General features: G+C 38.3%; 2 protein-coding genes across 6 annotated transcripts in view; one reads left to right on the forward strand and one right to left on the reverse strand.

The window, feature by feature from the left end:
* LOC124165736 (rab11 family-interacting protein 4B) overlaps nucleotides 1-12,724 on the reverse strand; it is a 569,850-nt gene extending 557,126 nt beyond the window's left edge. For all 4 annotated transcript variants that reach the window (XM_046543222.1, XM_046543223.1, XM_046543221.1 and 1 more), the window contains exon 1: nucleotides 12,587-12,724. In XM_046543222.1, the coding sequence (XP_046399178.1) occupies nucleotides 12,587-12,709 (123 nt within the window). In that variant the 5' untranslated portion in view covers nucleotides 12,710-12,724. The remainder of the gene's footprint in view (nucleotides 1-12,586) is intronic.
* Nucleotides 12,725-13,643: 919 nt separating this feature from the next.
* The window catches only part of LOC124165140 (mpv17-like protein), a 28,759-nt gene continuing 28,606 nt past the window's right edge, over nucleotides 13,644-13,796 (forward strand). For both annotated transcript variants that reach the window (XM_046542444.1, XM_046542445.1), the window contains exon 1: nucleotides 13,644-13,740. The gene's annotated coding sequence lies outside the window, so the exon portion shown is untranslated. The remainder of the gene's footprint in view (nucleotides 13,741-13,796) is intronic.

Below are 13,796 nucleotides of genomic sequence, written 5' to 3' on the forward strand. Positions count from 1 at the left end.
GAATTTTGCATATTTGTAGTTGGACCATATAAACAATTTTTTGCCCAAACACAGGTCTTTGTTAGACCTATTTTTTTATAGTATTTAATTTTTTAAATTTTATTTGATTTTAAAGAAAAAAAAAATTAAAACATGGTGTTTCTATTCACCCCGCATATGGGGGTGAATAGAAACAGTACTTCAATTTCATGTTTTTTTCTATTGAATCGAATCGGGGTTGAATGGAAACAGTTAAATATGGTATTTTTAATTTGTAATGGATAAATATAAATTTATTTCTCAACATAATGATTTAATTCAGTACATAAACGAAAGAAGCTACATAACTGTAAGTAAACAAATTGAATAGGTAGACAATTACCGTATTTAACTAGATTAAATTATGATGAATAAATTTTGAGATCTGACCGGTCATCTTTGAAAAAGTTTTCTTGCGGGGTGAATGAAACACTAAAAATGATTTGTTTCTATTCACCCCATAAATTCTGAAAACCTAACCTAAAAAATATAAATAATTTTTGAAATAATATTGTTAAAGTTAAAGCTTAAAATAAGCCTGAATCTTTCATATGAATAATTAAACTATGTTTTTTACAGCTATTTACTTTTAAGGGCACTACGTATTCTGACTTACCTGGAAAGTTCAAAGTGGATAAAAAAAAACAAGAATCACGTGGTAAAATTCAACATGACAAAGAAACAGGAACCAGTGCTGTCATCCAAACAAACCATTATTTCACTTTCAGCCAAAAGTTTACCAACCTAAAAATAATAATAGTTGCCGCTATTTACCCATAGCTATGTAGGAAATAGATTATACATAAAAAAAGAACTTTCGTTTCTATTCACCCCAATGTTTCTTTTCACCCCGTTCTACGGTATTACTGTTGTAGTTCTTCTGAATTTATCATGATTTCTAACTGTTTTACAATTGTAAAGGCAAGCAAAGTTTTTATTTCTGCGAAGTCTATGTTATAAGCCCAATCTGAAGAGAAATCCCAATCAATATTTGGTCTTGCATTTAAAATATTATACGCTTGAATACTTACAGTAGAAGTGGATGAAAATAAAATACAAAAATAAATTATGACTGGGCAATTAAAAATAGTGAAAAATGAAGTCTGAACCAGGAAATATGTCTACATATGATATGGGGCATTCAAAACAAAGTTTCTATTTATACACTTATTTATAACTAAAAGTGTCACCAACCCGTAGTGAAATTATGCAATAAAATGTGCACGTTACATTTTTGGGAGTACAATATTCGTTATATACAGTGGCGGATCCAGGTTTTTTTTTCTGGGGGGCACAAGGGTCTGACAAGCAAACGATTTTCTCATACTTGAAATTAAAAACAGGGTACAACAATTTTGTACAAAATATTCTCTTTATTTTGACATTAAAGTTATCTTCAATCAATCGTGAAATTGGTTCGACAAAGATTGAAATGGTACAACCCGATATCATGTGCCATTCGTATCATATATCTGCGTTATGTCCTGTAGATTTCAAATAATGTAATTACCCTCCGTCTATTTTATTATTTGAAATAGAATTCTATATATGTAGTGTTTTAATGAAATAATATGAAATTAAATGATTGAGACTCCGTAATATACTAACAAAAACGAACGTAATAATAACCGTGTAAAAAATTATTGCCTATTTTTTTTAAGCGTTGGTCTTGGGGGTGGGGGTCACGTGCTCACTTGCCCCCCCCCTCAAATCCGCCCATGGTTACATACATATAGAGGGGTACGGGAGGAAACAGAGGTTGGGAACCGCTGGACTTAGCCGATCATTGTCCCAAAGGCCGTGACCCATTATGTATATCCCACCGTTGATTCCTCACCGCGTGCCGATGTAACCGCACTCCGGGAGTGGAAGCTATAAAGCGGAGATACCCAACACCCCCCTCCCTCCACACCTCTTCCAAACTACCCAACCAAATACAGTAACACGCCCTTATGCAGAAAGAACGGGCACTAGAGAGGCTTCCTGTCATGCAGAGCAGGGCGGGTGGAGTGGGTGAGGAATGCCTGGGCAAGCTAATACCTGCCTTGCGAGCATGAAACGCTTTTGACCTCACGAGAGAGAACAAATCGATGGCATCGAACAACAAAACGTAGGATCCGCGGGAGCAAGCCGAAAGAAAAACCACACCAGAATATTGATTGATGAGTATAGTGTTGTTGTCGCTATTTTCAGACGTTCGCTGGTTAGCAACCAAATGTATTTATGTTTATTCTGAGTAACAATACTCTTCTGATCTTATGTTAATTAAATGAAGTGTCTTGAGTTGAAGTAACATTTTTCACTTACAAGAAACCAGTTTCTTCTACAACTCCGCGTTAAAGAAACTAAAGCCTGAATCAGACAATCATTTTCTTTCGTCGCGAAAAGTGAACACTTGAGCGGTCGCTTTTCGCGAATTGAAACTAAAGTATTCGACAAATTTTCTTTAAACCCACGAAAAATGACATTTATTAGAATAAGATATGCAACTAAAATAACACTATTTTTTCAAGGAAATAATCTCATAAATCTCATGGCTTGCCCCCCTCCCCTAGACCATGGCTTGTCCCCCCTTGTTATGATCCTGGGTACGCCCTTGGGTCCTCCCCCGGAAAATTTTGAGGTTTTTGGTGCTGAAAACGTGAAAATTTTATACGAGTATTCATTAGGATATAGTATTTTCTTATATATTGAGGCCACATTACTCGTTTTTAGCGCCTCTTTCATAGGCTCAAGGTGGGGTAGTATCCCGGAAAACTACCCATGGCTACGCCACTGATGGTGCACCAATTTGGATCAAGTACACAATGAAATCCACCTCATTTTGGAATTCCATGCTCCAGACCCACATAGCACAAAATATCTTCTAGATGTCTACAAAATATCTAGAACGTCTTGAGCTAATGTCTAGAAAATATCTTGTAATATCTTCTAGACATCTTCTAGATATTTTGTAGATATCTGAATGTCCGCTTTTCTGATATCTACAAGATATCTTTGAGAAGATATTTTCTAGACATTCATATTCAAATTGGATCCATTAGTAAAATTCAGGATAAATGACAAAAATATAATATTTTTCGGTTCAACAAGATTTTATTTTCAAATGACAGCCTACTGGTGGAGCATGAGGTGATATGGTAGGATGCCTTCTGGGGATTCTTCCTGAATATTGGGAATATGGAACCTCTCTGGCATTCACTTCTTCCTAATGGGGGCTTCCTCCTCTGATACCAAATTTGAAGTTAGCAAAGCAGCTTACAATTTCCTTTTAGATTTCTCAAAGGAGTCTGCAACATTATCAATGAATGTCGATTCAGTGTCTTGCAATATAAGTCTTGAAGAATTTTTAATGCAAGTTTTTGCCAACGTATTTAAACATCATCAGGGCTATGAATGAATGATATTTATATGAATGAGTACATAACTGTGATACATAAAAGGTTATGACAATATTTGTTAGGATAGTAAAAAATAGTAGTAAATCAATTACAATTAGCATAGACTAGAATTTTGACATATCTTTTATTCCATTGAATTGGATTTGTTTACTGATGGTAACTAAGCTGAGACTGCTCATAGTTACCTAACAATTTTGATTTCACTGGACATATGGAAAAGATTCTCTGCTCAAAAAGACATCTAGAAGATTTTTATAATATCCACGGCATTGAAGGCATTTTGGAGACTTCTAGTAGATATTTAAAATATCCAAGACATTGAAGATATTTTCTAGACATCTAGCAGATATTTAAAATATCCAAGACATTGAAGATATTTTCTAGACATCTAGGAGATATTTAAGATATCCAAGACATTGAAGATATTTTGTAGATATCTAGAGGATATTTTGTGCAATGTGGGGAATGACTAAAATTTCAGGTAAATTTAAATCGGGACTCGCTTTAGTTAGCTTGGGGCGGGGGGCTCTGTCTCCTATACCCCCCCAAATTGGCCTACGACTTTTTCTGGTCATTCTGTCAGTTCTTAAAATTTTTGCTAAACCTATGACGCAACACCGGATCTCCCTCCGTAGTTGACGTAATAATTCACGAAATAATGACATTGGACGATTTGGTCAAAATTAAAAGACCTCCGATCAGTCCGAAAATTGGTTTCTCGACGCATCACGTAGTCTAGAATCGAAATTGATGAGATTTTTGAAAAATGGATTTTTTTTAACCCCCAAAAAGAAGTGGCATAGAGGCAATTGGCAACACCGTAGGTAATAGATAGAAAATATAAAATTCAGTGTTCCGACATTTTTCCCACGATTTCTGACGATTTTAGAGGGGTCGATTCTATGAATTTTTGTCGTATCTCGTCTCGTTCACCCCAATCATTTGTATGGGTGAGTGGTGAGAGTGGATTTTATTGTATAAAGATTATGCATAGTTGAGGGTAAAAAAAAGCTGGCCTCAAGCCTCCAGATAAGAACTGATTTTATAAAAGCGATCTTAGACAGGTTATCTCCCTTTGTGTGAAGTATGTGGAGAGCTGCTTCCGCGTCGTCTGATAAGAGTTATCATACATGGTGTTGACACCTTTCCATTAGCCGTTATTTTTTACACGGCTCATCGAGAGAGGAATAGAGAAAATAAATATTAGAATGAAGCTTAGCTTAGCTTAAAGTTGAGTAAACTCATAGTTCATTACTCAGCATTGAGACGACTCGAGCAGAAATTGTTTAAAAACGATGTAGATGAGGGCCAATGGTAAAAATTAAGCCAGTTCATTAATAAACAGCAGCGTAGGCGATTCATAACGCTGAATGTAAACGTTTGATATTTAGATGTTGATGTTGTTAGGGAGTTGTTGATGGGATGAGAGGAGGGATTGTTGAGGAGAGAAAAATGGAAAGTTATTCTAAGTATAAAGGCTAAAGGAAACTGTATCTTTAAGTTAATTTAGAGGATTTGGAATACAATAACCGTCTAACGTTGCACCATATTTCCGTTAAAAACATTCGAATTTACCAAGCTAATCCGAAAATAATATGATACCTTTTTTTATTTTTCTATCGACGGACTTACCCCTATGAAACAATTGTATAAACCTCTTTCAAAATTTTATACAATTTATACAATTGCCATGGCAATGAATAAGATTGTATAAAATTTTGAAACAGGTTTATACAATTTTTTCATAGGGGTAATCACTCGATTAATTGTATCGCAACTACTTTGAAACGCTGTACGTAATATTTTTCAATCTAATAAATCGATTATCATCTGTGTTTCATTATAGGAACCTACTAAAGCTACTCTACTCTTGAATCATTACACTTAAATGAATTATATTGCCCCTCTAAGTACTTTTTCAATTAGCAATAAGCATCAATTAATGCGTGGATGACAAACTCGTCTATTTTGAAAAAAAATACGGTGGACGGAAAAATTAAAGGATGATACAGGTACGATGGATAGTTACAATTAAATTTCAATGGATTTCCCAGCAGTTACATAAAAGGTCAAGAATGAATCCTCAACAAACACAAAGATCAGCAATTCAGCTGACGCTGCAGAGAAAGGCTTTGGGACTATTTTCTCGCCTAACAACGTAGAACAAGACTTTCGCAACGTAAGGCTCAATGGAGCAGAAAATCGCTGAGTGGATAATCTATGATAAATATTTTAATATTTCGACGAAAAACGAAGTATCTCATCGGTTTTTGAAGGAAAAAAAAACCATTTTATAGTTGAAAAAAGTAATAAAAACAAACATATTTATTAAAAACGGCCATAATCTAAATAAATCGATCGAAGCGATTCTTCGAGGAAATACCGAACGTGAAACAGTGTAAATGAAACAAATTTGTACTGTTCAGGCTGCTTCATTGGTTGGCTTCCCTTCTTTAAAAATTATGCTTCGTGTAATTTAAACCAATCGCGGTACTCAAAAAACTGTGTGGAATATTCAGTTTTTTTGCGCTTTCCATTTTTACGATCATAATCCACTTCTAACCACTTCTACACCGTTATAACACATTACTGTATTCGCAGGTCTCAGAGTAATCGGCCGACAATGGAAATATACAGGATTGTCATAAAAGAATAAAACAGTTTTGAACATAATTTCAAAGAAAATAGAATTACTAGTTTGTTTTTTCGAATTTGTCGTCTCTAACAGTATTTTTTACAAAAACGATAAATTCCAATATATTCCACCTCGGTCGCTCTACGAGAGAGAAACCCTGTGTTTATCTAGTTACTTGACGCATTTTAAAACGGACGCCAGAATAGGGGAAAAGTACAGGTAGACATATTCATTTATAAGATTATTGGGTTAGTGGTAGTTTTCTGGGGCCAAAAAATAGCCAGGTATAGTGGACCGAAGCAACGCTCGAGAGCAACCCTTTTTTGACCCTTTTCTCGGGCTCCCAGGGATAAGCCGTGTCTTCGAAGGAAGGTCGTCACAGCATGAGGTTACCTTTGCCGATATGACCTGTCGTAGTACATTTTTTACTTTACTAATGCCAATACTTAGAGGTAAACAAATACAGTTATCATACTCATTGCCGTTGAGCGATTAAATGCGTCTTTTGATTGAGATTCTACGATGAGAAATAAGGATGTTACGAAAAGTGGTCAAATTTACGCCGATGGCCTCCACTGAATTGGCAACGCCGAAATTTTGTGAGTGGAAGGGGGAACGCGAAAAGCTCCTTTTTCTCCCCCACTCCAATTTTTAGCTTGTCCACGTGTTCCAGGAATTCTGATGACGAGGTTTCTTAAAGGTGTTTGGCAGGGTGTGAGTTTTCACCGACCTGCACTACTTCATTTATTCTTCTACATCTGCTAACTCCATGCGAGCAGCCTCTCGGGTCTTTGGCAGGGGGTGACCAATCACCAGCATGCAGCATGTAAAAGAATCCCCATTCTTTGTTACTCTTTTAAATGAATATCCCTACCCGTCCTTTTCCCCTATTCTGGCGTCCAAATCATGATTAGCGACTGAAGATGATGATAATTCATTGAAACCCGGGTCGCGCTCTGATAAAAAATAAATGGTATAAGTAATTGTGTATATCCAGGAAAAACTTATAATGGAATACCACAAAGTAAACCAAGAGTTAGTGAATTTCGAGATAAACAAATCATAATTTGCGCCTTAAGATGATGAACCCGGGTCGCGCCCTGTAAAAAATAAGTGTTATAAGTGATTGTGTTGTGCAATATTCAAGAAAACGTATAATGGAATACCACAAAGTTAATCATGAGTTAATGAATTTCGTTAGGAGTGTTGTCCTCAAGGCACTCAAGTAGGGATCGGGCAGCCTCTGACAAATCTCTGACACCATTGGATGGTTTAGGGGGGCATGGGAGAATGTGTCCCCACCAGACGCTTAAATAACAGGCGATTTTTTTTATACATTTATCATTACGTTCCTTTTTTTTATTACAGAGCACCAATAATTTAATTTCATATAAATAACTTTAATATTAAAATAAAGAATTTCGTACAGTAATTATTTTGTCTTTTTTCTAATCCCACATATGAGAGGAACGTTTGCCCGTCAGACCCTTGCGCCCCCCCCCCTTCCCCCAGAAAAATGTCCTGAATTCGCCCCTTACCCTATCCCTTCTATCATCTGATGAATTAATGAAACAGCACCATTATTTTATCATGGACCATCTACTTAGGAAGTTTCTTGATGGAATTTAGAGCCTTAAAGGCCGTTTTACACGGGGCACGGAATTACGCAGGTTAGAACTGCATTAATTTCTCTTTGAGTTATGGAATTGCGCGAATACACGAACGAAATCAGAACCGGGGGCTATTTTGCCATCTCACATCCACGCATTCTCGCATGTGATCTGGCAATTCACCGCTTCAAGCGACGCAATTTGGACTGCGCCTTCGTACACGCGTCAGATTGTGCAATTACGAATCCCGTGTAATACGGCCTTTATAGTAAGTATATAAGTATAGTATAGAAGTCATTGGTCCGTCAGATTAGGCGTTCTATCGTTGACATCTTGGCAAACCGGTTTCGCATAGGCGAACGTCGCCATTAGATTATTCCCCATCAGCGATCTATTCCTTTCCATAACTATAGGGTAGTTTCCTTCATCAAAGAAAACGAAAGGCAGTGATTGCGATTCGTTACCCACCATTAGTGTATTCATAATATACAAATTATTTGGTTTTTGAAAGCCCAGTTTAGACGAATGGCAATGGTCAATTTTAACCGCATTTGAAAAAGGCCAGATTGGCGCCCATGCGATGCAACTCCACGTGACGTCACAGGGACCAAGATGCCATACGAGTAATCAGGTAGTACACTTTTAGTATTTTGGGTTTTCGTGCCTCTCCTTTCCTGTGTACATAGGCGGATTTAGGGGGGGGGCACGGGGATACCCGCCCCCCTCCCCCTTAAGGCCTGGTTACACGGTGCATTAACCCGTACGGGTTAATGTATGAATGCGTGTCTGTTTTCATGTCTGAATTCATGGACGTTTGCGTGAACGAGGAGCATGAATGGGCGGTTACACGGTACATGCGTTCGCACAAGTTTTCACACATTTTCTCGTAACGCGAGGCGTTTAGTTTTTGTTTATTCCCTTTACAGTGCGCAAAATTTAAATGTGTAAACAGTATCATAAGGTAAGAAGCAGACGATACCTCCAAGAAAATAATTCCCTTTTCGTTGCTTACTGTAGGACCAGGAAATTTCACACACTGGTAATATATTTGCGCTGCCGTGTAAACAGTGGTGTTCATTGTAGTTGCCGAAGTCGTTTGATTTCGTGCTAGTAATATATTTATTTATATTTAATATTTATCGTTATCGCTAGCTTAATGTTAATATATCTCAATAGCACTCTATTTATTTCAAACCGTTATCAAAGTTAATACTTTGGCTGAAAATTTGTAGACGCATCTTGTTTTTAAGCCGTGTTTACTAGACATTTTTCTGTCATCTGTTTCACTGAGTGTAGATGATGTATGAGGGTAGATATTTTTAATACTTTGTTCTACTTTTGTCCTGGTCAGTTATAAAGTTAGGAAGATATTTGCTGTTGATGGAAAAGATGTTGGTTTAGAGGTCTTGTCGATTTATGAATTTGATAATGTGAGTCGTCTTTTTGTGGTGGGCCAGTGCATTCCCACCTCGTACGTATAAAAGGTAGAATTGTCGTTAATTCGTATGATATAAATTATGTTTAAATGTGTTCTATTAGTCGTATGATAGCCGTTGTATTTCACAAATGTCGTGTTGAAAACTGTTATTACCTCATCGATTGTTTTGTTCCGGCATACCCGGCATAATACCATAGGCATAAACTTAATATGTCCGGCATACATACAGGGATAATCTATATGAATATTAGTGTAGATGCAAATGGTGAGTTTGTGGTAGGATTTAAGCACTTACGATACGGTACAAATACGCGTAAAGAGTTACTGAATAGCCCTGCAGATGACAACTAATTGTTTGGTTTCCCACCAGGTGGCTCTGTTATCAACTTGTGCGAATGCATGAACGAAAATAGAACATGTTCTATTTTCCGTTCACGCGTTCATGCATTTGTACATTTTGGGGTGGTTACACGGTGAATTTTTCCGTTCATTCTCGCGTTCATACATTTAGACACCGTGTAACCAGGCCTGTTGAAAAATTGACAGATTTTTAATGCGGTTATCATTACGTTCGTTTTGTTTTGTGTATTGTAGAGCCCAGGGGCGCAGCTAGGAATTAAGGCTAGGGGGGGCTTCAGGCGCAGCTAGTTCTGGGGTGCCTGTGGGTGTGGTATACCCGCCAGGGTAAGCGGTAGGTGCGGGGGCCCTCCGCCGGAAAAAATTAAGATAAATGGTTCAAAATGTTGAGTTTTACGGTCTTCTGAGGGATATTTTGTTAATCCTCACGCTATTCTGAAAGCAGTATTAATCCAACTAAGTAAAATAGATTTAACTTAAAATTTTCTTTGAGCTCTTGGGGGGGTTTATCCCCCAAACCCTCCCCCCCGCTGCGCCACTGCCAGAGCCCAAGTCAAGAATACAGATTTGCCTCTCGTTGGTCATTCGCTAGACAGCGCTCGTAAAAAAGGTGCATCGCCCAAGTGAGAAAGGAACCCGACAACTGTCGTTATTATCGATGTAACGTACAGGGATACCGACTTACAAAAAATATTGGGGGGGGGCCCAAACAGGGATCTTGTCCCGGGAAATTTTATAAGTAGTGAGTTTTAAGTTTTTTAATCATTGTAGAAGAGTCATATGATCAACATTAGAACCCTGATAACTAGAATCTCGATATCTGGACACTCCGGGGAAAATCGACCAGCCTGACACATTTTTTCCTCACACCCATAACGAATTTTTGAGAGGGCTCGGGCCCACTCAAGCCCCATGGAGTTGGCGCCGCTGGTAACTTATTAATATTTCATATTTATAATTATACAAATAAATTCAGAGGTAAGGAAATAAAGGGATAGGAACATATATTTACCTACTCATATTTATGATTTTTCATATTATAATATGAGGGAATATTTCGTACAGTATTGTTGCTTGCAAGGGCGAATCCAGGAATTTTTCTGGGCCGAAGGGTCAGATAGGAAAATGATCTTCTCATGCATGGGATTAAAAAAAGCATCCAAAAATGAATGCACAAAATGCACTCTTTATTTTAATGTGAGAGTTTTAAATATGAAAATATTAATAAGACAAATATGTAATAAGGACAGTTTTCTTTTATGTTTCTTACTCAAGATGTCCATTACTTCATCAATGTGAATTAGAAACAATTTCTATTTTTGAAATGCAAAAGCAAGTCCACTGAAACGATCTTATTTCACTCTGCCGCGAAGATTTTTTTAATCGACGAAATGTGGAGAAAGATCACAGAGCTCAAGGTTCAGCTGTTCGCGCATATGCATTTCCATCGTCTGCGAGAGGGGGGGGGGGTGCAGTGCTCCTGTGCCCCCTCAAATCCGCCTATGGTTTCATGTTGTTTTTATCTCAAATATGAGAAGACTGCTTGCCTGTCAGACCCTTGTGCCCTCAAGAAAAAAATCCTGGATTCGCCCTTGCCTTTATATTTATATTCGACAACTGAACAAAATTACCATTTTATTTGGAGTAAATTGTCTACCTCAGCCCCTCTCAGGATCTTCGACTAATATTGTGTATGATGATACTTTATATAATGATAGTAAAAAAAATAAGGATTATCCACTATAGCGCACCGAAGAAGAACAATAAAAGTTAGAATAGCTCTACAAATGGAAAAATATTAAAGCCAATCCTTTATTACAATACGGTAACTGCCAGGCAGTGGCTAAGAGATGGGGGATTCCCCCCCCCCCAGATTTGAGAGAAATGTTTAAGTTTAATCCATTTCACTAAATTGGATTAATATTTCTGTAGCGCCGGTTCGCGGGAGAAGGATATTCGAAATAACGTCCACTTTCTTCGAGGTACCAAACTCAACTCTATATTCTCTTTCTTATACAACAGGCCAAAACCCTTCTCCCGTTGAGGGCCTTCACGCCCCCACCTCCTCGGTTTCCCCTTAACACGTTGCGTACCAGGGTATTTAAATTTCTGGGAATTCTGGGTGGAGGTGTTGAGATTGGAAATATGTGCCTATTAGGGCGTAATGCCTTTGGTTTAAACATGGTTAAAAAGCTAATGTTTAGAATACAACTTTACCCAATCAAACGTTATGATGCATCAATTCATTATGAATAATGAACAACAACTGAAAACGTACTAACGTATACGTATTGTACGCTGTAAAATTGTTTAGGTTGACGCGCCTAAATGACGAGAATATTCGTCATCCGTCGGGAACGTTCAGGAAAAAAATTACGAGAATTCTCGCCATAATTACGCAACGTGAGCTCCGTGCTTAGAGGTCGGCCGCGGCCCGTTACATTTCTAATAGAATAGTGTAATGATTAATCAAATATCCCTCAGAAAGCCGTAAAGCTCACCATTTTGAATCAATTATTTGAATTCTTTTCTGGGGGAGGGCCCCCGCACCTCCCGCTTACCCTGGCGGATATTCCACATCCTCTGTCCCTCCAGTATTAGTTGTGCCTGAAACCTCCCATAGCCTTAATTCCTAGCTGTGCCCCTATTGCAGAGCACACATATTTTCATTCCTTCGCACCATTGAGCTGTAGCGATTGCTATTGACTGAGACCAGTGGTGGATATAGGTTAGGGACAATGAAGAGGGAATAAGAGGGGTGTAACCTCCCAGCAGTAGTGGGGGTTCGAACTAAATTACCATTCTATCTAGTGTAAATTTGATTCCCAAGGAGGGGGCTCTAGTCCCTCTCTGAATCTGCCACTGGATTGTAACATACCAAAAACATGTAAAATAGGCCGTAGGTTTAGATTATAATGTGTATTTCAATTCGTTAAAGTAGGTGAAAATATAGGAAAATTTAATTATTTCACTTTGCAACCCCCAAAAATTTCAATTTTATCTAGCGTTTGTTTCGGCCAAATGGGGGGGCTCTAGTCCCCTTAGCCCCCCCATAGATCCGCCAATGACCAAGACAGTGGACCGAATCAAAATTGTACAATACAAGAAATAGGGATTTGTTCATTACCGTTTTGCATCCCTGGAAGTAGTAATTTCCAGAATCCACGATGGTTTGGACGGGCACTAATCCTTTTCCGCTGGTATCCCAAAGGTCGAAAATAAATTGAAGGTGCTGACGCAATTCCTTCATCTGGAGCGCGTAGAGGTAATTGCCTTTCTTTTTATTACGACAACCATTTATCATAGTTCACGACTGATCGCTCCTGAAAGCTATTCCCAAGAGTAGCTGCCGGAAAAAACACTCACTGCACACTAATGAGGCTCTCATTGTTGTTTGCACTCTTAGGGTAATCGGAAAAATCACTCTTTATGGGTATCCCATGCCATTCGACTGCACATTTAACTGCCAGAATTCTCGCGAGAAATAATTCTGGCACATTGGCATTCACGGAGAGGTATTCGCGACAGTACGTACGCACCGAAGAACACGCTCAGTCCTTCACCGATATGCATCATGGTAGTTGGAACGATTCACCTGCCGTTACTTGCGTGCTTCCTTCACATCGAACGACCAAACACTACTTCGAAATCCACCTGTGAGCTCACCACATTAGTCGGGGGAGTTGACAAGATCCGGCCGATTGTCCAGAACCCCTCCTTGTCCAGCTGTCCACGTGTCGTTTCACCATCTACTGGATGGGAGGGTAACTACTACAAGCTATGAAAAGGATATCGTATCGGTTAACTCAACATTTAATGTCAATTAATAACCAGCAAAATAAATGAAGCATCCATAATAATAAAAAAATTGAGGTTACTCAAAAGATCTTTATCCCCAGCGAAGCTTGAAAATCTATACTGTCTGCTATGGATGTAATTTAATCATCAAAGCCAGACAATTTCTGACAGGATAATTGGTCGAGAGGTTTCCATTTCAGGAGATGGTGGAATATAATAAGGAAATGACCTCTTCTTGATTACAGGAGAAAGTACTACACGCAACTAGAGCGATAAAATGCACTCAGTGATACTTTTACAAAACTCGCGGCAAGAAGGTCTGCAAAACAGGAAATTCAAATTAGCGGGAGGAAAAAAACAAATGACTGCACGCGAGCGGCAAGCATTCATTGAGGATTTGACAATCAAGAGAATTGAGCCGATTGAGCCACTGCAGAGGTCAATTCCATCAAGAGATAGGGGTCCAAATGTCGTCGTCAAGTTGTAAGTTGAGTGGTATCTGCCTTATCTATTTTATCACTTGACACATTTATCGTCCT

This window comes from Ischnura elegans, chromosome 9 (assembly GCF_921293095.1).
Source record: "Ischnura elegans chromosome 9, ioIscEleg1.1, whole genome shotgun sequence".
In the NCBI taxonomy this organism is placed as follows: domain Eukaryota; kingdom Metazoa; phylum Arthropoda; class Insecta; order Odonata; family Coenagrionidae; genus Ischnura; species Ischnura elegans.